The 27867-nt window shown below is 50.1% G+C and overlaps 1 protein-coding gene across 4 annotated transcripts; it reads right to left on the minus strand.

Moving 5' to 3' along the window:
- Window positions 1-11: 11 nt before the first annotated feature.
- On the minus strand, window positions 12-27867 carry LOC102448569 (amine sulfotransferase-like). Of its 4 annotated transcripts, XM_006123237.5 has the most exons (7): window positions 27432-27736; window positions 19594-19765; window positions 11915-12123; window positions 9076-9202; window positions 4412-4506; window positions 3374-3554; window positions 12-254 (listed from the first exon to the last, which is right to left on the minus strand). In XM_006123237.5, the coding sequence occupies exons 2-7, from the start codon at window positions 19754-19756 to the stop codon at window positions 130-132; spliced, it is 900 nt and encodes a 299-aa protein (XP_006123299.3). In that variant the 5' UTR covers window positions 19757-19765; window positions 27432-27736; the 3' UTR covers window positions 12-129. The 4 variants fall into 4 exon arrangements, with proteins under 4 accessions (XP_006123299.3, XP_089633345.1, XP_089633346.1 ...); XM_089777219.1 differs by lacking the exons at window positions 12-254; window positions 3374-3554; window positions 4412-4506; window positions 9076-9202 and adding an exon at window positions 14639-15785 and having other exon boundaries at window positions 11988-12123; window positions 27432-27760; XM_089777220.1 differs by lacking the exons at window positions 12-254; window positions 3374-3554; window positions 4412-4506; window positions 9076-9202; window positions 11915-12123 and adding exons at window positions 14592-15785; window positions 27803-27867 and having other exon boundaries at window positions 27432-27514.

Consider the following 27867-nt stretch of genomic DNA (forward strand, 5'->3'; position numbering starts at 1 on the left):
GAAGTACAAAATTTTGCAGGTTTCAAATCTTTAATTGCACAGCACAATGGATTTTTATGAACACCTGTGACAAAGAGATATTTTCATTCCCTGTGGTGTACTGTCACCTGTCTCCAACTGGAGCCCACACTAGAGATCTTCATGAATATCCCAGATGAACTTGAAAGGCAGCTCTTTCATTTTTCCCTTAAAAACGCTGTCAAACCTTTCACTCTGCGCCACAGTCATTGTGTTCTTCCAGTCTCCAATGGTCCCTGGGGCAGGAGACACAGACGGAGAATTGGGGATTAGAGGCCACTTGCAGATATTATTATAATCTGAATATCACTTGTGCAGGTAAGAGGCTGTGACTGCTTCTGGTTGGGTTCAATCCCTTTTCTTCCCAGACAGGCCCTTCCTCTCTCATCTCCCAAGAACTTACCTCTCTAGGGCTTTGGAGGTACATTACCAAACATGGAGAGCTGGACAAATACAGTAAAACGTCCCCCTCCCCTGGATTTTTTTTCCAGTGGAGCATACATCTCCTCTCTGACCTGCTCTTTCTAGATAATTTCACTCAATCTGCTTTATATACCGGTAGTTTTATATAGCTCAGTTCTTATCTCCTTGTACTGATTTATGTCACTGCAAATGTTAGAAGAACAATTTCTAAATACGCTGTTTCAAAATAGATTCAAAATAAGACATGCAGTTTTATTTTGAGTTCAGGGTGATGTATAAACACACCCTTAGATCTTATGTGTGGTTAATTCTGTGCTCTAAATTATTCTTAGCAACTGCAGAGACAAATCAGTTCCAATACCCCTGTCACGTTATTGGATTATGAGGGGAGCAGCCAGGTCACAGCTGCACCTATGGGGGCGTGTTCGCCCCAAAAGTGGTAAAAAGGGGGCCATGTAAGGGGTCAAACAAAAGCTTACTTTCTTCTGATTCAGTATCTGCTCTTTATATATCTGTATAATGTCTGTGTATGGAGTCAGGGATCTGTACTTTGTATGGGGACTGGAATTCTCTCTGAATGTGCTTGAGTAATGAGCTAGGAATGTTTGCCTATGGACATGCTAATGAGCAAAGCTCCAGGGAACAATGGGCCTATGAAGGCCAAAGACACACCTGGCCACTGGCCATGTGGCTCTCTAGCCAGCCTGGAAGAAACCATGAAGGAGGTATAAATTTGCCATGTGGCCATCTCCATCTTGTACTCAGCTCAGCACTTGATCCCAGAGGCAGCAGTGCTGAGATCGAAGAGCCAGAAAGACCTGTGGACCCATCCTAACCTAGGATGTGCAACAAGGACTTTTAATCCAGCAGCTATAACATCTCTGCTAGAGCCTGCATCGAGAACTGGGAGATTCTATGCATGTAACGTACTATCCTTAACAACCTTACTCTCATGTTTTTCTTCCTTGCAGCACTAAATCTTTAGATGTTAGATGCTAAAGGATTGGCTCAGCGTGATTTGTGGGTAAAGTCCAGAGGATAAATTGACCTGGGATCTGTCTGGTTTCTTGGAACTGGACAGAACTTGTTCGGGGTAGGTGAGATTGGGTTCTAGGCCCCTCACCTGTGTGTGAGGCTTGGGGCCATCTGGGGCACAGATATTGCTGGGGTGTCGGAGGGGTTTTGCTCGTGATGCTTCAGGCTGGCAGCTGAAGCTCTCTGGGACTGGTTATTGGCCTATTTGGGAGGGTTTCCAGTCTGGGGGCTGTAAGGAGCCCTGAATTTGAGCAATTCACCCTGAGTGGATGTCCTCAGCTGTACCCAGAGATCATGGCCCCCAATGTCCATGGTCTCCTCACTAGGCAGAGGAAAGCGGCCACCATAGCCAGAAAGGGCCACAGGCGCATGCAGGAGCAGGTGCGCCTCAAAGTTAAGAAGCTGCGGTAGGCATACGCCAGGGCCACCAGGGGCGGTGCTTCAGCAGTGGCTGACACCTGCCCCTACTTTCCTGCCCTCGACCCCATCCTGGGGGGCAGGATGGCCCGCACCACCACAGGGGACAGCGAGCCTTGACTGGACGGCCCTGAACTGCGCATGGCAGAAGGGATATCACCGAGGGTGCCACGCTGGCAGGACCCCCAAGCTGTCCCAGCACCGGAGTCAGCAGGCTTGTCCGTGAAGGCCACACAAAGTAAGTGCCATCACCATCCCCTACTCGGGGGAGGGAAAACAGAGACCCCGCACGTAGCCCTTGACTACCATACATCACGCAGCAACCTGTGCACGTGCGAGCATGTTCCATGCCACCCTTGGGAAGGTGGCTCCAGCTGCATGACACCCAGGGGCTGTGGCCTGATAGGCATACGTGTGTGTGAAGAAACCTGACACAGTCCGGACCCTGGGGCAGGACACAGCAGGACACCCTCCCTTCACACACACCCCTCTACAAAGAGGCAGGAGGCACCTCCCCCCATCTCAGCCACACTATACACAGCACAGGGGCATGGGTGCGGTCTCGGGGAACCTCCCAATCCCAGGGATAGCTGGACATTCTGAACATGGCCTCTGGGCAAGCACAATGGTTCTGACGGTGCAGGACACGGTCATCCTCTCCTCGCAGAGGGGGGGTTGGGCTTCACCCACTGTGTCCCCAGGGAGAACTGACCACTTCTCTTCTTTCTCCACAGCTGCACCACCTGCACGTGCAGGGCGCACCACCCCACATGGGACATTCTCCCACACCCAAGGGCTCCGCAGGAACACCACAACACTGCAGGGGTACCACGAGCAGCAGCTTGCGGACCTGCGAGACCAGACCCACATCATGGAGCAGCAGGTGCAGGAAGAACAGGAGTTCCGGTGGGAGCTGCTTGCCCAGGGTCATGCCATCTGTGCCCATCTGCACACCCAGGTGCAGAGCGTGCTGCCTCACGCTGCTCCTGCTCCTCCTGCCTTCCCAGTTCCCGCTCCTCCTCCCACTCCTTCTCCCCCTCCCGCCTCTCCATCCTAAACCTCCTCGTTTGATAGCCTCAACACGACCTAACCAGGATTAGGAAGATTATATATTGATTAGACTTGGCTGCCGCTGCCTTACCTGTGTAGATGTGTTAATTCGAATTATCTTAATTCGAATAAACTATTTTGAATAAAGTTAACTCGAATTAACACTGTAGTGTAGACATACCCTAAAAGAGCTTATTGACAATTTTCATTTGTTGAAATACTGATAGTTTTATCATTGAACCCTTTCACCAGTTTTTGTCCAGCTCTTTCTAATCAAACTCTTTGGAAATAACAGTAGTAATTCCCTAAATCCAGTTATTTCCCAAGCACAGAAAGTTGTGTTTGGAAGTCCTTGGTTGATAGCCTCAACATGACCTAACCAGGATTAGGAAGAATAAATATTGATTAGACTTCGCAGCCACTGTGTTACCTTTGCGAAGGAAATGTCCTTTGCCTCGTTCCAGGACACTTTCTGGCATGTTTTCATAATTTGCTCTGGCATCCCTTTTCATGTTATCAAATGAAGCCTTTTCTACGACTGTGTCCAGTTCCTTTCCTGTTAGCTGCTTTCCTAAGAATTTGCAGATTTTCAGCACAGCGCCTCTGAGATCCTGAAATGAACATTATTTTAAAGTGAGTTTCCTAGCTTTAAGAAATAAAAAAAACTAAATAAAGAGATTGAGTAAAGGCTAACGGGATCCTTAAACAAATGTGTAAAATGAAGAATAGGGTTAGAGCACTGAAGAATAAAGGTGACTTCTTCGTTGGGACCTTAAACTTTACTACACAATTTCATAAGTAAGATTTTCATTCACTAGACTACAGAGAAGATCGAAGCTGCTACTGTCAACCTTCCAGTGTTAGATTTAGGGGGGTCTAATGAAGACCCACTAATTTGAACTGAAAGGGGCACTCCAATCCATGCCAGTAGCCCTACTTCCATGAGGAATAAGGGAAGTCGAAAGGAGAGTATTCTCCCTTAGGTTTCTGCGGCGTGGGCAGCACCAAAAGCTGAGTTAAGGTTCTTCATCTTCAGCCATTCAATTAAAGTAGTTGAAGCCATGCAATTAAAGTATCTTAATTTGACCTCATCCCATAGTGTAGACATACCCTATCAGTGTGTAAAATAGCATGAAAGTTTGACAGAAGAATAGCAAGGCAAACCATTGCAAATTGGAAGTAGGGGAGATCTGTTATGATATAGTGAACTAGGCATTTACATGCTATTGAATGCCAAACTGAGTTAAGGATCTCACCCAATTATTCTGATTCTTCCCCCTTTGCACTGAGACATACTTTTACAAGGACACTCACTGAAATCACTGAGATGTACCTTCTTCTGTGCAATCAATGAAACGTCTCACAGACTAAAGCACAACTCAGCATGAGTAAGGGTGGTAAAAACAGGGAACAAGGGAGGCATTTGTTTACTATTTATCAGAGCTATAAAGTGATTGACTGGTCTCACCTTCTTCATCTCCTCAAAGGTAAGGAAGAGAATGTTGAAGTCATCCCTGTGGGTGAACCAGCCTCTGATGTGATCCAGCCATGAGCCAGGAGACACTTGGGAAGGAGAATATGTATAGAAATAAATGTTAATGATCTCAAACAGAACAGCCATTCAATTATTGGCATGTTTGCATCCCAGAATACCCATCAGCAGAGCTGACCATGTAGAATCAAAGGAGCATAGGTCCTTATTTCAGATTTTTTCCCCTTCTGCTGCCGGGGGGATATTTGGGCCCTTGAGATATTATTTCAGGTATGTTCTTATTCATAACCTTTTCCTAGTTTACTTTCACGTTTAACATGAGATACAGATCATGCCACGTCAATCTTCCAATCTCAGTATACAAAACCAGATTATTTTTTTCTTTAGACAGACAGACAGTTACATGTTGACTAATAAAGGTTATACTTTTACCTCTATGTGGAGGGGCGTGGCGCTGGGGCGACCCCCTCCGGGCCGAGCCGGGCCGCTGACCCGCCCTTCCGTCATCCCTCACCCAAGGTCTCCGTCCTAGGTGCTCCCTACACCCTGGTGGCCTGCCCCGAGTCTGGCAGGATCGGTCCACAATTGGGGTTGACTTACTGGTGTCTGCGCCGGCGAGGGAGAGTAGGGGGACTTGGCAAATTTTGCTGCCACACAGCTTAGAAGGAACACTGGTGAGGAGCATGCCCAGAACTATGAGATGGTGAAGGCAGCCATCCTCGACCAGGTGGGACTGCGGGTGGAAATCGTTGCCAAAATTTCAGAGCGGCCAGATGGCCTGCAGCTGTGCAGCCCTGGACAGTCACCGAAAGCTCGTGGATTGGGCCAGCCACTGGTGAGGCCAAAAATGTGATCAGTGGGGGAAATAATGGACACTCATCCTAGAATAATTATTATGGGGCCTCTCCAAGAATATCTGAGTCTGGGTCGGATGCCACCAGCCCACGACGGTCAATGCAGAGAAGCTGGCCAAGAAATATATGCCAATGCAGAGAAGTTAACCAAAAATACATGTCCCCCAGACAGAGAGAGTTTACACTCTGAGAACAATGTCTTGGGGAGGAAGCCAGAGGAATCTGTTCCAGGAAAGGCCTGGACAGGAAGGAGGAACCTTGATGAACACCCAGTAGACTCAGCATGATAATTTGCTGGCTGTGTGGGCAGCTAGGACACAAAAAACAGGATTGCCTGGATATGGAATGCAAAGGTCCGAATCTTATTGCTAGTTTCATGCTGGTGTGTGGACAAAGGGATAGAGGCTGTCCACCATCCCAGTGAGGGTGGGGAGGAAACCCCTGAGGGGTCTAGTGTACACTACGTCAGCCTGCTCACTTATACGTAGGAAACAGGTAAATCATCGTCATTGGCCACACAGTGTACGCATACTGATAAGAGGTCAAACCCAGTGACCCAAGTGCTCCCAGAAGTGCAGGACACCTTTAACTGGAAACAGGTCAGAGTAGCAGAGGAGTTTCCACATCTAAGGGCATTAAATAAGGACTAGGACCCACCAACTAGAGGAAAACTAATGATCCCCGAAAGAGGGAGTGGGGACCTTTAGCCTAGGAAGCCCCGGGGGAAAGGGGACCAAAGCCCAGGCAGTAGTGAATCAGAGCATGCTAGGCGACAGAGCCCAGAAAGAGCAGACAGAGGGGAAGGATTCATGGTGGCCATGGCCACCCAAAACCCCTTAGAAGGACAAAAGGGGAAGTTGGAACTCAGCAGCTCTCTAGATAGAAGACTCAAACTCCACTGAGCAGCTTGGAAAAACTGAGGCTCAGAGGGTCTAGCAGGATGTTAAGATTGACTCTGACCCCAAGCCAGAAGAGAACGGGGCACAGGAAAAGGGACGCCCGCAGGAGTGCAACTGGTACAAGGATCTGTGGGTGGTGGCAGAATTTTGGGGGGATACACCCCCACCCAGTGTTCTTTTGGCTGGTGGGGATGGAGAAACCCCCAGGAGATAAAACCGGGGAGGTCCTGAAAAAGGGGAAAGAGACTCTAGAGAAACTCCACTGCTGGGGAGCTGCAAATAGGCAGCTGGAAAACAACAAACACAAGAAGATTAAATCACAGCGGAAGTGCTAAAAGAACTGGACCCCATGACCCTCATAAAACTGACAGACCTGTTACAATATGTGGAGAAAAGAGACCCCTCCTGAGAGGTTAAAACCTGGACTTATTGGAGGGTGTTGAAGAAGGGTGATCTCACTGACTAACAGCTGGAGAGGAGTCACACTGCTCTCTCCTGCTAGGAAAATTGCTATGCTGGACAAAGAGACAAAGGATTCAAAGCTTAGGGAAGATCAAGCTGCAGTCTGGTCTGAAAGTTCCTGTGCAGAGAAAATAGTCACACTAAGAACAATCACAGAAGAATGTGTACAATTTATTTAATATGAACTTAATTTTTCAGTGTGGCACAAACAGCACTGGTGAGAACTCTGCATTGTCAGCGACATCATGAGAGAACTCAGGAGCTAGATGGGCAACAGCTGAGTCTTTCCACTCTTCGGATGTATAAGTACAGGTTGTACCTCTGTGACGGACCGGGACGTGCCCGGGCACAGCTGAGGGCGTCTGCTCAGGGCGAATTGCTCAAATCCAGGGCTCCTAACAGCTCCCAGACTGGTGAACTCTCCAAACAGGCCACAAACCAGTCCCACAGAGCGCTTCAGTAGCCTGCCTGAAGCCTCACGAGCAAAACCCCTCTGTCACCCCAGCAATATCCGTGCCGCACACACAGACATTATACAAACACATGAACAGCGTACATAGGATTATCAGACAGTAAGCTTCTATTCAATACCTCACATGGCCTCCTTCTATACCATTTTTGGGGCCAACACCCCCACCTATGGGTGCATCAGTGATCTGGCTGCTCCCCTCAAGATCCAGTAACAGGAGGACCAGCCGGCAGGGCATCAGAGGTGAGGGCAGCACAGGGGCAGTGCAGGACTGGGACTGGAGCCCCGGAGCAGACTCCAGCAGGCTACAGCCATGCGGGGCTGAGTCCAGAGCCCCTACGGCAACCAAAAGGAGTGCAGGGTCAGAGCTCCTTAGCTTCCCCTGGCTGCATGGTGATGGGGTCAGAGCTCAGTGGATTCTCAAGGCTCCATCGGGATGGGGCCAGGACTGTGTGGGGCCAGGACTGAAGCTCCAGACCCCCTGGCTGTGCAGGAATGAAGCCTGCTGCAAAAGCAGGAACCTGTGCTTCCCAGGGATCCTGCAGTAGCTGGGCAAGTAGCCCAGCCAAGTTGCATGGGCAGGGCGAGGCAGGGTTGGCTGCTGAGAAAGATTTGGGGGTTGGTGGCAGGGGACCTCCTATGGTGTGCAAATTTTCTCATTCGGGACTGGTCAGGTCCCAGTAATGCCGGTCCAGGGAGGTTGTGACGGAGCAGAGGCGCCCCGCACTCCGGTCCCCCTGGAAGTCACGTACATGGCGGCACTTGGGCTGGAGCCGGGTGCTCCAGAGAGGCTGCTCCGCGAGCGGCGGCACTCGAGTGGAAGCCGGGCGCTCCGGAGCCTGCTGCTCCACGATCGGCGGGCCGAGCGGCCCTAGTGCCCACCGGCCGGCGGTGCGCCAGCTGTTCCTGGACAGTCACCACGACGAGGTACCCGGGCCAGACGGCGATCCCGAGGGATGTCACCACAGGGGCGACATCACCTCGTGCCCTCGCTGCCCAGCCGGAAGTGGACCCATGCATGGGGGGCGGAGCCCCCTCCGGCGCCAAGCGGTGTGGACATTTAAACCCCCGAGCATCACCGGTGAAGGGGAGAGCTCGGAGAGAGCCCTTCCACGACACAGCGCAGCGGGTGGGACCTAAACCGAGGAGGTAAGCCACTGGCGCAGACATAGTAGACCGGCGGGGAGAGGAAGTAGCCCAGGGCGGGCAGAGAGAGCCTGTGGGCTGGCCCATTATGGCAGACGCCCCGCCAGCCAGACCAGACGGCTCAAGCGTCTGAGTCCTTAGGGCCCTGGGCTGGGGTCCGTGAGAGGGGGCAGGCCCGGACCCCCCTCTCCCCGCTATGGGAGGCCTCTGACCGTGAAGAGGCCCCTTGGGCCGATAGTGAAACTGACTGGGACGCCGGACGGCGGTTCACCGGGTGACGGGAGCACGGGACTGGGGGCGGAGAGCTAGGGGTGCCGTCAGGGCCCCTGATTGACTCATTTACAGAGGTCCAATCTGCAGTGATTTGGGATTGAGGAGTAGGCAAAATAGATATGGAAATCTATGAAACTAGAAAGAGAATGGTAGAAAAGTATTTGTGTGTGTTCTCTGTACAAGGCTCATCCTCATCTCCTCACCTCTGTTATCTGAGCGCAAAAGTACAGGTGAAATTCACTGAAATCATCACTGTTAGGGTTCAGACTGAACTCCCAGTTGCGATTCATGACGTGACTTGTCTTGATTGATGCGGTGCACGTGACCGTGCAGCTTCTCTGCCATTCTTTTCACATAAAACCTCTATTGTGAACCATGGGAGTTAGTGCATTACTTGAAGCCTTCGACCACCAGTTGTGAGTGGGCACCAGGATTTTGACAAGCTCCACCTTCTATGTAATTTATCCACAGAGTTAGCTTATATGGGTTGTGGTCAGTGCAGAGGTCATGGCTCTTTAGCAGGAAATGATGCCTTACCTTTCCCAGCTAAAAACTTCTCCAGAAAAATGTTAAAATCTGATATTGTCTCAAGTTTGACAGCAAGCTTGGAAAAATGAAAATAGGAAACCACGACATCCTTAGGGTTTCTGGCAACATAAATAACCTGTAAGGTAAAAACAGTGACAATCTCAGACGTATTACAAGGACACAATAAACCTAAAAATTTGTAGGTTTTATACAATTTCTATTCTTGCAAAGAACCCTTAAAATCTCTGCATATGAGGAGAATTAAAATATGTGCTTGATACTATTGTTTATTCTGCTTTTAAATAAATGGTTCTTATGTGCCTTGCCAGCACTTTCTGCACAGTCAGGGTCAATACTGCACTTCTTTAATTCCAAATCCTCTCCTGCCCGTGTGTCCAGCTATCTGCAGCTGATAGTCCCATTGGCTGATAATCCCAGTGGGATTCATCATTTTGGTGGGTCTTCAACTTTTTAAATTGTTTGTGTGGGTCTTTTGCACAGCAAGAAGGCAGCAAAAATATTTTAAAATCATGGAAGATGTAATAATAAAAATCACAAATATTAACATAGACTGCAGTTACAGGTGTACTACCTTAAAAGAACTGAAACTTTTTAATAAATGGATTAGATTTTGTTTTCCTTTTAATAACCAATCACAATCAAGTGAGTAACAGATGTGTGTTTGTGTGTATTGTGTTTGATACATAATTTCAGTGAAAAAAGTATCCTCAGACTAAAATCCCAGTAAGCATGAATTTGCCCCTTTTTCATAAAATTGTGGATAGAGCTATTTGTAGACAATTGTAATAACTATCGTCGGGGCGGACTGCTCCGTCGGGATACCAGGAATTTCCCGGTGGGCCATCGTCCGAAGGGCCGGCTGGTAGGAGCTGGAAGAGGAGGGGGATTGTGATGGGATGCCACAGACCCACATTTTAAATTCCCCAGCATCGGCCATAGAATCATAGGACTGGAAGGGACCTCGAGAGGTCATCGAGTCCAGCCCCCCGCCCTCAAGGCAGGACCAAGCTCCACCTACACCATCCCTGACAGATGTCTATCTAACCTGTTCTTAAATATCTCCAGAGAGGGAGATTCCACCACCTCCCTTGGCAATTTATTCCAATATTTGTACGGGGCATGTTGGGCCGAGGGAGCTCAGGCGTGGCATGCTCAATAGCCACGCAACAGTTGAGAGAGGAGATGCCCGGGAGTGGCATGACGTCACAGTCCAGGACTTTAAAACCACCCAGCACAGAGTTGTACCACGCGACCCAGCTCCAGGCCCAGCAAGTGGTCTGGAGCCCTGAAAGCAGCCGGGGCCAGGGCTGCAGGGATTCTGGGACCTGATCACAGACTCCAGTGCCACAAACTGGAAGGCAGAAGGTGGGGGAGAGGGAGGGAAAAAATAGGGGAAAGGAGTGGGAGAGGAAGGGGCTTGTGCAGAGGGGAGGGGGACAGGTCAGGAGAAGAAAGGGGAAGGGACAGGGTGGAGGAGAGACAAATGCCTGGGAGCCAAGTGGAGACAATGAGGAAAAGGGCAGGAGGGGAGGTGTCAGTGGGACGGGGGACAGGGTGATGCTGGGAGAAGAGAGGATAAGGGCATTGGGAGCTAGAGGGGAAAGGGGGAGGTACTGGGGGAAGGCTTGAAAGAAGGGGTGGGCATGAGGAAGGTGGAGATAGAGCAAGTCACGTGTGAGGGCACAGGGGCATGAGAGAAACGGGGGCAAAGGGTGGTCAGGTGGTGAGCATCAGGGCAAAAGAGGGCAAAGGGGGCTGGAGCAGTGAGGGAAGGGGGCCATTCTCAACCCATTTTCCAGACCTATTTTGATTGCCAGTCCATTCCTGTCGATCGTGTTTAATAAGTCATGCTAAAATGCTTGACTTAAGCAAGATTTTCCTATCTCTATAGTTAAAACTGTGCTTTGTGCAGCATAAGAGATGTTGTTCAACTGATTTTTACTGTAGTCGTAGGGAGTCTTTCTGCTCGGGAGACAGGGACTGAACAATAAAGCAATTGAGGAGGAAGGTACCTATGCATTGAGAGGTTCATTGATGGAGCTCATGCACAGTAGGGTTCTGTTCTGTGCATCTGCTCCCCCTACTGGAGTGTTTTTGCAACCGAGATAAAGAAACTGCTAAGAGGGTGTCTCACATGGAAGTGGGTGCACAGAAGCCCCTTTCATGGACTATGTAGATGGAAATGTAAGAGATTGGCATTGCTCCCATGAGGCAATTCTCCCACTTCCTCAACCGTAAGGCAGAGGAGCACTGCACACCTTCAGTGGGAAAAAGCTCAGTGTGAAATCCTTTCTCTGGATTCCTCTTGACCTGCATCTGGCCCAAGCCAACTCCCTTCCATTGGCAAGGAGTCTCATGATATTTCAAGATGCAGGAGACATAAAACATGGATAAGAGCAGAACTTACACGGTCATAGCTGCAAACACCACCACAACAAGGACACTGCAATTTACATATACGAAGCAGACTATAATGATCATACCCATCAATATTGCTCTTTTGGGGTGAGCTATCATAATACAGAAGGAGCTCTGTTTCCTGGTCCAGACAGCAAGCACAGCAGTTCCAATAAAAATGATCTCCAATAAAATTGGGCACTGATGTCCTGAGGTCTAGATTGAACCTTCCCCTTGGCAGGCTTTAGGACATAGAATGGGGCTTTGGAGTAACATGAACCCCATCCGTATCCAAGGGAGATATACTTCTGCAAAGGTTGTTGTGGGAAAGGCAGACAGTCTGGCTCTGAGAATTCAGGCTGATTTACTGCTGAAAGCCAGAACTTTTCCTGGGTAATATTAATTAAATTGTGAAAATAGTATCACCTACTTTTCCTCTCCTGTTCCTGAGATCTCTTGGAACTAAATTGCAAGGCAGGTGAGTAGCAAAGAGCCGAGGTGATGGACGATTGACATAATCAACATTACGTAAGTTATACTCCAGCCATGGAACTCTGTCTATTAGTTCTATATTTTCTGTTCCATCCCGATGGCCTTCATGATAAATCAGGCTCAAAATATTCTGACTCCACACAGTTCCTGGGAAAGGAAATAACGTTATTTAAAAGAGCTTTGATGCTAAGTTTGTTTTAATGTCATGTAATAATCTTCCATGATCACGATCTCATCAAACCGTAGTCTCATTTTACATTATACATGAAATACAATGTTTGTATGAAAGGGACACCATAATAGAGACCTAATTTCAATGTATACCCCAAATTATAAAACATAAGATTCCTAAAAAAGAACCACCATGGCTTAATAACCATGTAAAAGAGGCAGTGAGAGAAAAAAGGCATCTTTTAAAAAGTGCAAGTCCAATCCTAGTGAGGTAAATAGAAAGGAACAGACACACTTCCAACTTAAGTGTCAAAATGTAACAAGAAAAGCCAAAAAAGATTTTGAGGAACAAGTTGCCAAAAACACAAAGGCTGTGTCTATATTGGGACCCCTTTCCGGAAAAGGGATGCTAACATAGACTTTGGAATAGGCAAATCCATGGGGGATTTAAATATCCCCCGCGGCATTTGCATTAAAAATGGCTGCCGCTTTTTTCCGGCTTGGAGATAAGCCGGAGAAAAGCGCCAGTTTAGACGTGATTCTCCGGAAAATAAAGACTTTTCCGGAGGATCTCTTATTCCTACTTTTCCTAGGGAGGGAGCAGGAGGGAGCAATAGTGGGGACACTTGGCGTTCTGGGCTGTGGCAAACAGGTCCAGGTGGGGAAACCCCCATGTGTGGAAAATGGATTAGGCTATGTCCCAACGCAGGGACCACTTGTGACTCATGAATGACCTGCTCAACCTGTCTGCCAGGACGTTCTTGGAGCCCAGGAGGCATGAGGCCATCGGGTGGATATCCGCCCCGATGCAGAGCTCCCAGAGGTGGAGTGCCTCAGAGCACAGGCGGGGGGACCGGGTCCCACCCTGTTTGTTTATATATGCTACAGCTGTCATGTTGTCCAACAGAATGAGGACCGACTTGCCCCTTATGTGGGGAAGGAAAACCGCACAGGAGAGACGGACTGACCTGAGCTCCCTGACATTAATATGTAGGGAGGCTTTGTGTGGGGACCATGTACCTTGAGTGTGCAGTTCCCTGAGGTGGGCTCCCCAGCCCATATCCGACACATCTGTTACAAGCCGGAGTGACGGAGCTGGTCTGGAGAACGGGACTCCTGAATAGACCTCCTCTTAGCAAGTCCACTTGCGAGGAGGACACTCATAGGGACGGTCAGAACCCTGTCCCAGGAGTGGGTGATCGGCCTGTGCACCCGTGCAAGCCACATTTGCAGGGGACGCATGTGCAGTCTGGCATGTTGCACTACATAAGTGCAAGTGGCCATGAGGCCGAGCAGACACATGCAAGTCTGAGCGATAGTCATCGGGAAGCTCTGAAGTGACTTGACCTCCACCTTCAGCGTGAGGAAGCAGGAGTCGGGTAAGGAGGCTCTCTGGGACCGGGAGTCCAGGATAGTGCCCACGAACTCTATTGTTTGAGTGGGGACTAGGGTGGACTTGTCCAGGTTTAACAGGAGACCCAGTTCTAGAAAAAGGTCTAGGACCATGGCGATATGATTCCTCACCTGGGCATCTGATCCCCCTCAGAGGAGCCAGTCGTCTAAGTAAGGGAACACTTGGACACCCCTTCTGCTGAGTTCTGTGGCCACTACCGCCATGCATTTGGTGAAGACCCAAGGGGCCGTAGAGATACCAAAAGGTATCAAAATTGGTAGTGGTCCCGGCCCACTGTAAAACGCAGGAACCTGCGGTGGAGGGGTGTAGCCAGACAGGAACCCCCCTTGTAACATCCATGTTTGCTTTCCTGGAGCATTCAGGGCACACAGAGCAGAAGGCCCGGACTGTGTGACCGTGAATGGCTGTAAACAGAGATACGCCAATTGCTGACAAAGAGGCTGCCAAGGAGTGTCCTTGACTTAACCCATATTGATACGAACACACAGCCGTCCGCGGGGGGAGGAATCTCTCGCCCAGTAAAAAATGTCTACTACACACAATTTAGTTCTCTCTCTTGCAAGTGTAAATTAACTTGAAACTTGCTTGTAAGAACTGGCACCACAAAACAGACCAGTACAATTTGGCATCTTAAGATAAGAAAGAGGATACGGGCCCCCAGGGGTATAAAGATGAGTCCAGCAGCACATTTTCTCTGAGTGTCAATCTACCATCTATCTGCTTGTTGGGTTAGGTGTTTGATCTCCCGAGGTTCCAGAAGGGATGCCCACCTCGTATTCGTCTTTCCTAGGAATTGAGAGACCGGCCCTGGCCTGACACGCTGGAGTCGAGAGGCACAGAAAGGGGTAAAAATTGTACCTGGATGTGGTCCTTTGTCTTAAGTGTACACATAGACTTAGATCTCTTTAAAGATTAAGCTGTCACTTGGTACCATTATTTCTATTTTCTATCTTTATTTTCTTTGTAACCATTTTTTAAAATCTGTATTTGCTAACAGTTAAGAAAGAGAGCAATAGCCATTGTAACCATATGATTTATAAGTCTTTTTAATAAACCTGTAACTGTTTAAGTTTTAACCTGACTCCTTCAGTTGCTGTAACAGAACCAATCACAATTTAAAAGAACTTCAGCCGGTCATAAAGGACAGGTTTAGGAAGAGCTTGGGCGTTTGGATTTGTGTCACTCTCAGGTGTCAGGTCCGCTGGGGCGTCTGTTGGCCTACTGGCTATCCTCTGCGACGGAACCCCAGTCCTAGCAGTAAAGACACGGACGTTAAACCTTTTCTCGGAAACACACACACACACACTGCCCTGACCGTCGGCTGACAAGGGGGCAAATACGATGTGAAAATAGGCGTCCTTTAGATCGAGGGTGGCGTACCAGTCTTCGGGTGCTAGGGAAGGGATAATAGCTGCCAGGGTCACCATTTTGAACTTCCTCTTCATGATGAAGCAGTTCAGAGCCCTGAGGAATAGGATCAGGCGAAGGCCCCCTTTTGCTTTTTGGACTAGGAAGTACCATGAGTAAAAACCCTTGCCCCAATGTTCGTGAGGGACAGGTTCCATGGCCCCCAGCTTGAGGAGGTGGATCACTTCCTCCTGCAGTAGGGACTCAGGAGATGGGTCCCTGAAAAGGGACGGGGTGGGAGGCTGGGTGGGTGGGGGTGACAGGAAGGGAATGGAATAGACCGATTCCACTATCTTCAGGACCCAGCAGTCTGATGTAATTGACCTCCAGGCCTGGATAAAGCAAAACAAATGATCCCGGAAGGGGAATGGGGAGACTGGTACTAGGCCCTCGAGGGTCTCGTCAAAACCCCTGGCGGAGTCCAGAGGGCTTGTTGGAGGGCCCCTGGTTGGAGTCAGAGGGAAGGCGGGGCAGGAGGGACGGGGGGGGGCGGAGGAAGCGGGAGGGGGAGCCGGGGTGGGAGGAGGAGCGAGAGCTGGGGCAGCCACAGGAGCTGGAGCAGGAGGAGGCAGGAACCTGCCCACCAAGGTCAGAAGGTGGCCTCGGAGGGCACGGCCCTGCTCTTCCAGCGCCTGCAAGCTCTGCTGCTGCAGCTGCAGATCCTCGCAGACCCATTGCTCCTGGTTGCAGAGCTGCTGCCCCAGTAGCCACAGGTGCCACTGCTGATACTCCTCCTGGTTCCTGGCACACCTGCTGGCCCGGGTGCAGGTGGCTGGTCCAGGCGGGGTGGTGCACCCTGCACTCACAGGTTCTGCAGCTGTGGTGAAACAAGAGCAGTGGTCAGTTCTCCCTGGGGACACAGTGGGTGAAACCAGCCCCCCTCTGCAAGGCAAGGTCGGTGTGTGGGGAATGAGCCAGGGCCCCTGCATGACTCCCAGTTGCTGCTCCATGGTGGGCAAGGCCCAGGTGCACAGTCCCTGGGCTCCCTCTCTCTCCCTCCCCACAAAAGGGCACCATGATGGCACTCACATATGGAGCCCTCCCCGGCCTCAGTTGACACAGCTGATGGGCTCTGTGGGATGACTCGGGGGTCCTGGGTGATGGGCAGGCTTCCTGCAGGGTCCTGCGGCTCCTGGCTGTCGTCCTCTTCGTCTTCCTCCTCTTCCCCTATTTCTGGGGCTGAGCCCTCTGCCCCGGGGTCGATCACCACCCGGGGGGCACGGACTGTGTGAGCCCCCAGGATGAGGTCCAGGGCCTCATAATCAGGGCAGGTGTCTGGATCAGTCCCTGGTTGGGAGCCCCTGGCATAGGCATGCTACAGGTCTTTAATTTTGCAGCCCACCTGCTCCTGGCTGCGCAGGTCGCCTCTGGTGGCCAGGCTGGCAGCCATGCGGCTGTAGATGGCCACATTCCTGTGCCTAGTGCGGAGATCGTGGACATTGGAGGCCTCCCCCCAAACCTCAATGAGGTCCACGATCTCCGCTCTAGACCAGGTGGGTGCCTGGTTTTTTTTAGCCCCTGGCAGGATCTAATTCGAACTACCGGTACACCTCGTTCCACAAGGAGTAATGGTAGTTCGAATTAGCCTAAATCAAACTACCTACTCCGTGCCGCATGTAGCCGCGGGCATGGAGTCTGCACTAACGGGGATTTAAAAATGGCAGCGCTCAGCAAGATGCAAATGAAGCCCGGGATATTTAAATCCCGGGCTTCATTTGCAACTTCGAATGCCTACATTAACCACCCTAGTTCGAACTAGGGTGTTAGTGTAGACATACCCTTAGGAAATTTTCCCTAATGTCCAACCTAAACTTCCCTTGCTGCAGTTTAAGCCCATTGCTTCTTATTCTATCCCCAGGGGCCAAGATGAACAAGTTTTCTCCCTCCTCCTTATGACACCCTTTTAGATATCTGAAAACTACTATCATGTCCCCCCTCAATCTTCTCTTTTCTAAACTAAACAAACCCATTTCCTTCAGTCTTCCCTCATAGGTCATGTTCTCTAGACTTTTAATTATTCTTGTTGCTCTTCTCTGGACCCTCTCCAATTTCTCCACATCTTTCTTGAAATGCCGTGCCCAGAACTGAACACAATACTCCAACTGAGGCCTAACCAGTGCAGAGTAGAGTGGAAGAATGACTTCTCGTGTCTTGCTCACAACACACCTGTTAATGCACCTCAGAATCATGTTTGCTTTCTTTGCAACAGCATCACACAATGTAGACAGTCGGGTCAGAGTCCTTGACCACCTTATCCGCCTGAACCCCTAGGTGTTGGGCCAGTCGGCGGAGGAGGTCCTGATGGGCCCTGGCATCCATAAAGGGCATAAGGGCTGCCGCGTCAGCCAGCAGTTCGTCCAGAGAGGAGGACGATGACCCCTTTGCAATGTCCCCCATGGGGGCATCTCTGTGCTCTGGACCCTCAGAGGTGGTCACAAGGGAGGAGGGGGACCTAGTTGGCTTTCTGGCCAGTACTCCCTGTCGGGCCTGAGGATGATTGGCCTGGGGGCAGGGAGTGTGTCGAGGTGGGAGACTGGACCAAGGGGGTAGCTGACGGGGTAACCAGGGGCCCTGAAACGGAGGAGGCTGTTCAGGGCGACACGGATCCCTGGCTCTGGTGATAGGCCCAGGGAGTACAGAAAGGCCATTGTCCAGATGGTTGGGGAGCCCAGATTTGTTGCAGCAGCAACACTGAGATTGGCTGCCCCCATTGCTGCTGGTGTGAAGGAGACCGGTGCCGGGAGTGGTACCATGATGGGGAATGGTGCCGTGATCGGGAATGGTGCTGGGACTGTGATCGGTGCTGGGAGCATGACCTGGAGCCTCTAGACAACCACTCAGATGCCGCGTCGGAGTCGGAAGAGTAATCCAACATGGACCACAGAGGTGCTGACATCAAGTGTGGCAGAATGGCGGGTGTCACATTACTGAATTGTAGGGAAGCAGCCAGGTCACTGCTACACCCATGGGGGGGGGGGAAGGTTGACCCTAAAAGTGGCACAAAGGGAGCCATGTGAGGGGTCAAATAGAAGCTCACTTTCTTCTGATTCCATATATGCTATTCATGTAATTATATAATGTCTGTGTGTGAAGTTGTAAGCATGTACTTTGTGTGGATACCAAATGTTTCTCTGTATGTGGTTGAACTATGGGCAAAGCAGCTCAGCCTATAGACATGCTAATTAGCAAGGCTCTGTGGGACAATAGCCCTCAATAGGCCAAGGACACACCTCAAGAATGGGGAATGACACCTAAGGGCTACCAGCAGGGAACACAGGGATAGGCCGCTGGCCAGGTGACCTCCTGTAGCCAAGAAGAGATCAGGAAGGATATTTCCATGTGGCCGACTCCATCTTTGTACTCAGCTCAGTTCTTCATCCCAAAGGCTGTGGTGCAGGGATCAAAGAGCTGGAAAGAACTGTGGACGCATCCTGACCAAAAACTCTTAAGCCAGCAGCTATAACATCTCTGCTGCAAGCCTGCATCGAGAACTGGAAGATTCGATGCATGTAATGTATGATACTTTAACATCCTTACTCTCATGCTTTTCTTTCTTGTAGTAATAAACCTTTAGATTTTAGATTCCAAAGGATTGGATCAGAATGACTTGTGGGTAAGATCCAGAGTGTAAATAAACCTGGGAACTGTGGCTGGTTTCTTGGAACCGGACAGAACTTGTTCGGGGTAGGTAAGGTTGGGTGCTAAAACCCCTTACCTGTGTATGAGGCCCGGGGCCTTCTGGGGCACGGATATTACTGGGGTGCCGGAGGGGTTTTGCTCATGAGGCTTCAGGCAGGCAGCTGAAGCGCTCTGTGGGACTGGTTTGTGGCCTGTTTGGAGAGGTCTCCAGTCTGAGGGCTGTAAGGAGCCCCGAATTTGAGCAATTCGCCCTGAGCGGACACCCTCAGCTGTGCCCAGACCCGGCCGGGTCCGTCACACGGGGGTCATACACAAATGAAAAAAACCAACCCTCGCTAATGTGGCCTCTGAGAAGGAGAAAGACACTCCCCATATTCCTCTTCCATACCAGAGCCTAAGGGGGGGGCAACCCCAGTAGATTTTCTGTGCTCCGGTCCTATGGTGGGGAGTGGGGGGTCTGGAGTGCCAGAATGAGCTTCCTAATATTTTGTGGGGGGGAAGGGGACACTCTGAACCTCAAGGTGCGCAGCCTGCCGGGGGTTGGGGCCACACATGCATCATGTGCCCAGGGGCAGAGCCGCGCATGTATCACACGCTCGCTGCTCGGGGCTCAGGAATGGCTAGAGCCAGCCCTGCATAAATGGTTACAGAAAGGTGAATAAAAATAGTTGTCTATTACAAAAATGAATAGACATGTTTCATTATAGTACAAAGTTGTAAATAGCTTTTGACAATATTTCCAAGTTCTAACACACTTTGCAGATTATCTCTGAAGTGTTAAACTTCTGCCACTGCTTAAACATGGGGATGAACTGAGACAATGTCTCTAATAAATTGGTGGCAGTTAAAAGATTTTACACTGCTACCACCAAACATAGATCATAATGGTGATCACTAACGAGCAGGACCCAATAAAGGATTCAGATATGAGTTTCCAACAAAGTCAGATATGAGTTTTCAACAGAGAAACAAGCAATCAGTCTCACCTGATTTTGGATAAGTAACCACAAATACATCACTGTCTCTGATTTCAAAATCCTCCAGTGAATCTATATATTCAGCTGTGGTAGTGTTTTGTGCAAAATAAGTTCCTTTATGTTTGAACATATATTTATTTGATTGCTCCATTGTTTGTTCAGTTTCACTCATGTCAAGAATCTGCAGAATAGGAAACATAATTTTATATAATTTTTACTTTGGTGTTATCTATCTTTCAGAACAAAAAATTGTATCCAATACAGGCAGTCCCTGGGTTACGTACAAAATAGGGACCGTAGGTTTGTTCTTAAGTTGAATTTGTATGTAAGTCGGAACTGGCGTCCAGATTCAGCCGCTGTTGAAACTGACCAGAGGCTGACTACAGGAAGCCCGAGGCAGAGCTGCTCTGCCCCGGGGCTTCCTGGAATCAGCCGCTGATCAGTTTCAACAGCGGCTAAATCTGGACATCTGGGACAGAGCAGCTGGGGTGCTGCCGGGTTGGTCCAGTAGCGCCGAGGAGCAGCGCTGCGGGACCAACCCGGCAGCGCCCCAGCTGCTCTACCCCAGACATCGGCGAGAAAAGCCTGGTCTGCTGGGGGGGGGCACACTAGCTGCACCCCCCCCGGCCCCAGCAGACCAGGGAGATGCAGAGCAAAGCTGTGGAGGACGCAGGCGGCGGGACCGCAGCGCGTCTCGGCGGTCTCGCCGCCCGCGTCTCCATGGTCTGCTGGGGGAGGGGAGGACACAGCTAGTGCGCCCCTCCCCCCAGCACACCAGGCTTTTCTCGCTGCGGAGGACGCGGGCGGTCCTGCCGCCCGCGTCCTCCGCGGCTTTGCTCCGCGTCTCCCTGGTCTGCTGGGGGCCCCCCCTCCAGCAGAACAGGGAGACATGGAGCAGCTTTTCTCGCCACGGAGGATGCAGGCGGCGGGACCATGGCGCGTCTGGGCGGTCCCGCTGCCCGCATCCTCCGGGGTGAGAAAAGCCCCATTTGTATGTAGGGATCCAACATAAGTCAGATCCACGTAACTCGAGGACTGCCTGTATACAAAACCAGATCCTGTTAGCAAATTGAACGATAGTATATAAATGGCATTTTTAGGGCCTGGCATGAAAATTAAATCTCTTGCACAAACAGTTCTAGGCCACTATGTTTTGTGGGGTTCGTAGCTGTAAAGCAGGGAGCTTGTAACGTTACCTCCCAGAGAGCTGTAGGGCTTGTGTCAATGGACCTTGTTGCCATGCAGTGTGGGAGGAGCCCTGTGCCATGGCTTGGTGCTGGGGCTGTGACGTTGAGGAGAAAGGCTGCCAGGCTCCTTGCTGAAGATCCAGCGCCCATCTCACGGCTTTGGCTGTCACCCTGGGCCAGTGTAGGGCTCTAGCTGCCACCTGGCTCCCCACAATGAGCCAGGTTGTTGCCATGGCTACCAGCTCACTGCCAGGCTATTGCCCAGGCTTCTGCCTCCCTCCTGGGAAAACAGCTGCTGCCCAGCCCCTCAGTTCCCCTCTCCCTCTGCTCCCGGATCCCTGAGGAGAGCCCAGCTCCTGCCCTACTGGCTCCCATCTACCAGCCAAGAGACCTCCAGGCTCCTGGCTTCCCACAGATTGGTGTCCAGCTGCTACCCGCCAAGAGTCTGGCTGCCACCCTGTCTGCCAGCCCCTGACTCCAAGCCAGGAAGCTGTTCATGGCCCTAAGCAATTATTTGCTTTGCTCATGCCTGGTGCTGGTTCTGCCTCCAAGTTCTTTCTAGTAACACTCTTAGCTGTCTGCAGAGTAACATTATTGTCACTGCGATGGGGCGAGCTCCCCACACTGATGGGCCCCTGGCATGGGACCAGGAGGCTCAAATCAGCTACTTAGGGTACAAATGTGATGATGGAGGCAGCTACTTAAAGAGAAGCTCACCTGTATGGGACAGGCAGAGTTTCTAAAAGGCAGGAAATGGGAAGTAGAGGGAGCTACAGGGAAGGAATCTGCAGTCAGCCTTTGAGAGCACAATAGTGATAGAAATGTAGCCATGTTAGTCTGGTGTAGCTGAAACAAAAAACAGCACTATGTAACACTTTAAAGACTAACAGGATGGTTTATTAGGTGATGAGCTTTAGTGGGCCAGACCCACTTCCTCAGATCAAACAGTGGAAGAAATCCTGCGATGAGGAGTAACGGTAGTTCGAATTAAGAGTTAATTCGAACTACCTAGCCCGTGCTGCGTGTAGCTGCGGGCAGGTAGTTCGAGCTACCGGGCATTTAAAAATGGCGGCGCCCGGGACCACGCAAATGAAGCCCGGGATATTTAAATCCCAAGCTTCATTTGCAAGTTCGAAAGACTTCATTAACCACCCTACTTCGAACTAGGGTGGCTAGTGTAGCCATGCCCTTTGCCATTAATTCCTGCCCCCTAAATCCTACACTGTGCCCCTAACCCCAACATTTTGCAACCTTCACTGCAACCTCTGCACTTCTACCCACCTGCACCTCCAACTCCTGCCCTCAGATGCTAGTGTCCTTACCACATTGCCTCCCTGCCCATTATCACCCAACACCTTCCACCCAGAAATCCCCATTCCCAAGACATCACCAGAAATTTCTATGCCCAGTGCCTTCCCACCCACATTGGCCACCACTCCCAAAACTGCCTAGCATCTCCTATTCCTGCAGGCATTTGGCACTGAAAAATTAAATATTCTCTGTACACTATTTTAAAATTCTGTTAATTGTATTGTCACAAAGTAAATGTGGAGAATCCAGCATGGGAGTGGCAAGTCCAGGCCACTGACAGCATGAAGGTGGGAAATCACACTGTAGTCCGTACCCCACACATTACACGCTCCTCTCCTACGATAGGGACGTGGCCCTGAGGTATCTCTGGGAAGCATTTTACGTGGTAAAAGGCCATTGGGAAGCATTTCCTATAATTGAGATCATCCATGGCCCATGACACAAAATCTATTAGAATGACAAAAAAAAAATAATCATGAGTCCTAATAACCGGGGCTCGACAAATTGCTGTTTCTATTTGCCTGTGGCGAGTAGATTTCAGTCAGTCGCCCGGTTCACCAGGGGCTCACGCATGCACAATGAGCGTCTTGCGCATGCACAGAGAGGGGCTGGAAAGTAGATTTCACTGCCGTTTGTCAAGCCCTGCTAATAACTGAGCCCAGCCCTCTTCCTGGCCCTTGCCTTCCAGGACTCTGGGCCATCACCTCCCAAATGACCTTATCCCCCTCAGCCTGAAATTCAATGAGGTGCCCTTTAGTAACAAAAGGAATTTTATGCAGGCACCATCCACAAAAAAAAAAAAAAAAGAAAAAAAAAAGAATGTGTCTTTTCCCTAAACAGAAGTTTTCAAAAGCAAGTCCATCTTCCTGCCTAGCTTGATAGCAAGTCTCTCCTTGCCTTGCACTCTACAGCTCTGATTGCTGTACACAAACTTCCCCTTTTGCTAAGTGTCAGTTTCTTGTTGACACAGACATATTGCTAATCGTGGGTAGGAGCTGTTGCTTTTATTTTCTTTTAACTCCCCTTCCTTTGTAAGCAGTCTGTGTACCTCCCTCCCCCAGCCCATGCCTGCTGCTTATTCCAGCTGGGGAGGGGAGGAGAGGAGATCTTTGGCATCTGGGCTTAAATTTCAGAGTAGCCTGAAAAGGAGATTAGAGATGTAAGCAGGGGCTGAATTACTGCTTGCTATCAGCCAGCTAAAAGGAGAGAGCTGCCCTGGGGGTGGTAATGCTCTCTCCAAGGCTGTGTCTACACTGGCACGTTCTTGCGTGAAAATGGCCGCACTTGCGCAAAAACATGCCACCTGTCTACACTGGCCGTGTGTTCTTGTGCAAGTAAACTGACATTGGACTGCAGAAAATCAGGGCTTCTTGAGTGAGAACTCTGACGCTCCCTCTCAGGAAGAAGCCCTCTTGCACAAAAACTCTTCCAGAAGAGGCCAGTGTAGACAGGCAACATGAATTTCATGCGCAAGAAGCCCCTATGGTAAAAATGGCCATCAGAGTTTTCTTGCAGAAGAGAACAGCTACACTGCCATGGATGCTCTTGTGCAAAAGCACATCTCTTGCACAAAAGCACATGCCAGTGTAGATGCTCTCTTGTGAAAGAGTTTTTGCACGAGAACTCTTCCGCAAAAGAGTTCTTGTGCAAGAAGCTGCCAATGCAGACATAGCAATTGTTTAACTCTGCAAGATAATTAACTGTTAACTGTTGATATGTAAATACAGCTCATACCAGGAGGGGGAAGGAATCCGAGCTGTGGTATGTAAATCCAATTCAGCCAGGGCTGATGGAGGATCAGTGTTGGAATGGAATGTGATGTATTGTAACTAATTTGGGGCTGTTGTGGGGGGGGAGGGGAGGAGAGGTCACAAATCATGCTACCACTAAATGTGGGAACTGTAAAATATGACACCAGGGCTTGCAGGAGAGACACCATGACTGTAAGAGGTCTCAGAGGAACAAGCCTCCCCCCTTCCAGAGTTGAGTGAACGGATTTGGGCGGAAGGGGCTTAAGGGCTTGACTCAGTCTGCTTCATGCCTACCAGGTATAAGATGTAAGACTGGCTCAACCTGCTGCTTTACCCCTTTTTTTAAGGATAGACCTAAAGCAGACTCCATAGCTGTGTCAACACTGGCTTGATCTTGTGCCAAAGCAGCCACTCTTGTGCCAAAACTTGCTGCCTGTCTACACTGGCCGCGAGTTCTAGCGCAAGAACACTGACGTTCTAATGTATGAAATCAGCGCTTCTTGCACAAGAGCTATGATACTACTGCTTAGGAATAAGCCCTCTTGCGCAACTGTTCTTGTGCAAGAGGCCAGTGTAGACAGGCAACATGAATTTCTTGGGCAAGAAAGCCCAATGGTTAAAATGGCCATTACAGCTTTCTTGCGCAGGAGAAGGTCTACACTGGCATGGATGCTCTTGCGCAAAAGCACATCTCTTGCGCAAAGGCACATGCCAGTGTAGATGCTTCTTTTCTGGAAGAGTTTTTGCACAGAAGAGTTTTGGCATAGCCCATGAGGAGTCTTTTTGCTAGTCCAGTGGAAGCTGGACTCTCTTGCTAGCGTAGGTGTTGGCTAAAGATTTGAAATCACTAAGAACTGAAGTCTCTGGTTTTGCCTGGAGCCAGACCCATTGCAGCCAGCGGAGTGGCTGGCAGGATCGACTGGCAGGTGGCCAGCGGAGCAGTTGGTGGGAACGACCAGTGGAAAGCAGGGGCAGCACACAGGTGGCACCACATCAGCCTCTATGAAGGGAGTCATCAGGGTGATGTGTCTGAGTCTGCACTGACTGGACAAAGCTTTAAGTGGGACATTTGAAGTGTGGTACGGGGAAAGTTTGGGTAAGTGAAGGGAACCTTTAGGCTATGTCTACACTCACGGCTTCTTGCGCAAGTATGGCCGTTCTTGAGCAAGAACCTGCAGAATGTCCACACTATGCGACTGCTCTTGCGCAAGGAAATTTACAGTACGGCGTGGTAAGAAAGAGCTTCTTGCGCAAGAGCTACGCTCTTTTTTAACAGGTGTAATTACGCTCTCTTGCACAGGAGCTCTTGTGCAAGAGGGCAGTGTGGACGCTCAGCAGGGATTTCTTGTGCAAGAAAGCCCTATGGCTAAAATGGCCATCAGAGCGTTCTTGCGCAAGAGAACGTCCACACTGCCATGGACAAAAGGACAAAATGACAGCTCGCACATGGCAGTATGGATGTTTTCTTGCACAAGACTTCTTGTACAAGAACCTTTGTGCAAGATGTTCTTGCATAAGAAGCCGCCAGTGTAAACATAGCCTTACCTTGTTGGACTGGTGAGCCTGAGAGGCAAAAGGCATTGCTCAATCCATTTGACCTGGGACGGTTACTCTGTTCATGGTATTTTCCCAAGTTAATGCCATGTCACTTCTCTCTTTCTCTTTCATTAAAAGTTTCTTTTCTACACTCAGACTCTGCTTGAGAGTGGGGAAGCATTGCCTCTCAGCGGCACCCAAGGGTGTGTGAATTTCCCAGGCTACTCGGTGGGGGCTCATGCCGGTTCTGTGTGAGATGGACCCCTAGATATTGAACCTGGCCCTGGTTGCTGCCGGCCCTATCTGGCAGAAGGGTTACAGAGAGATTGCAGGAAGTTGCAGGGCAGGGAAAGGGCAAAATGTGCAGGTGGCAGAGGAGAGGTACAGTGCAAGGACCTTGTCAGAACAGCTGCTGTCCTCCAGGGGCATCAGACTGCTCCCCAGACAGCCGTAGAACATTAACTTCTAGCTCACTGAGCCAGACAGTGCCCCTCACCTTTCCCTTCCCTGCCCCACCTCTGTTGCAGCCATCCTCAGCCTGGTTCCTCCCCACACACACACACTGTTCCCTGAAGTCCCCATGCCTGGCTCTTCTCCCTGAGCTCATCTCCTCTGCTCCCCAGCATTGCCTGGCCCCCGTCTGCTCACTCACATGCTGCACATTTTTGCTCCTGGCAGAGGGGAATACTTTCCCAGCTCTAGGCTCCTAGGTTCCAGGGAGGGGCTGGGTGGAACTGGTGCCCTCAGCTGGCCAGAGGAGATGGGAGAGAAAAAAGCCAGCTGACAGGCAGAAAAAAGGAGCCGAAGGAGAGGGGCAGGGTCTGAGCCCTTTGTGTCACCCCTCCATGTCCCCCTATGGCTGTGACACTCTGAGCCTCGGCCCAGATTGCCCAGCCCTAAGGCCAGCCCTGCCCAGAAGAATGGGAAGGGCTCAGAGATATGGAAATGGCTCAGAGACAGACAGCAATGTGCAGTAAATGGACTTTGGCTGCTGTGTAGAGGATCCCTGAGCTGGAAACTTCTGGAAGAAGCATTGGCCTATGTCAGGGCTGGCCAACCCGTGGCTTGTGAGCCACATGCAGCTCTTCCACCTTTAAATAGCAGCTCACAAAGACTCCCATAAAAAACACCCCACACTGTTCACCATCTAGCATGGTGAAGCAAAATGGAGTTGAGAAGATAGCGCCGGCTGACAGGACAGCATCTATTTTTTTTTTTTGTTCGACAACTTTTTTCCCCTCAGGCCTTTGCGCTATTCCCCCAACTATTGTGGCTCTTTGCCTTTATCGGGTTACCAGGGGAACTCTCCAGTTAGAGCAGGGCGTGATAAAACATTGGGGCATAAAATAAAACAAACCTCATTGTCCTTCATAGATCAGAAAATGACACACTGAGATGCTGCCACGCAGCAGGGCTGCTGTCACTATGACGATTCTTCCCCTTCCTGTTTTCCCAATGCAATCGGCCCCTGGCCAATTGTATTTTATTTTACTACTTGCATTAGTGTTCTCAACTTCAATTATTCTTTTAACTTCATTCTGCACCTCAGGCTGCACTGGAAGCTCCAGAGAAGTTTCCAGCTTGAGGGACCCTGTGAAAGGGCTGGTCTAGGGCAGTCACCCATACACAGGAGTACAAGAGTTACAACTTTTCTACACAGTGTAAATGCCAGCACTGCTGTGTAGAATGGCATCCAACCAGCCAGATGCCACAGCTGTACTTGTGCACAAAGCTGTGTCTGCCTTAACTTTTCCATCCACTTCTACTGCCACAGCAGGAACTACCAGTGATCCATTAAAAGCTTCATCACCGTGCTGATACCGCAAACCAAGTGATGGCATTAATACAAACCATGGTGGTGGTGTGATTTCTGTATTAGATAACCATACAAAGCATTTCAGGATCAGATTCCCATACATCTCAGCTTCTTGCTATGGAACTGTGATGGAAAATATTTATACTGCATACACTCCACTGCAGAACCCTGAAGGATATTTATTTCACTCACAGATTTACTCATGAAGATGTTTTAGTAATCTATTACACAACAAAGAATATTTACCTTGTCTGCTCAGTTTCAGCTGCTCCAAGACACACGCTCGGGCTCCTTCCTTCCACTTGAATAAAGAAGATGGTGAATCACTCCTATAACAGGAGAATAGTTATAGCTGGTGTGTAACCTGTTTGAAGTTTCATGGATCTATGTGTTTTTCCTTTTCTTTTAATCTCTCTCAATCTTTGAACTCAAGGTTAACCATTAGGGGAAGATTACAAAAGATTACACAGGGCCGCACCCTCTAGGCTTTTTGCCACCCCAAGCAAAAAAAATGTTTGGCTGCCCTCCCCCTTTTTTGTCCAGGGAGGGACTTGGGGACACAAGCACTGCGAACACCAGAGTTCCCCTTCCTTAGACAAAGGGAGAGGGAGAATCACCTGGATCCCAGGCAGGGCTGAGGTTGTCAGGACACAGCACAAGGAGGCTGGGCTCCTGGGAAGGT

The sequence above is a fragment of the Pelodiscus sinensis genome, chromosome 3 (genome assembly GCF_052426305.1).
Source record: "Pelodiscus sinensis isolate ZL-2025 chromosome 3, ASM5242630v1, whole genome shotgun sequence".
NCBI classification, from domain to species: domain Eukaryota; kingdom Metazoa; phylum Chordata; order Testudines; family Trionychidae; genus Pelodiscus; species Pelodiscus sinensis.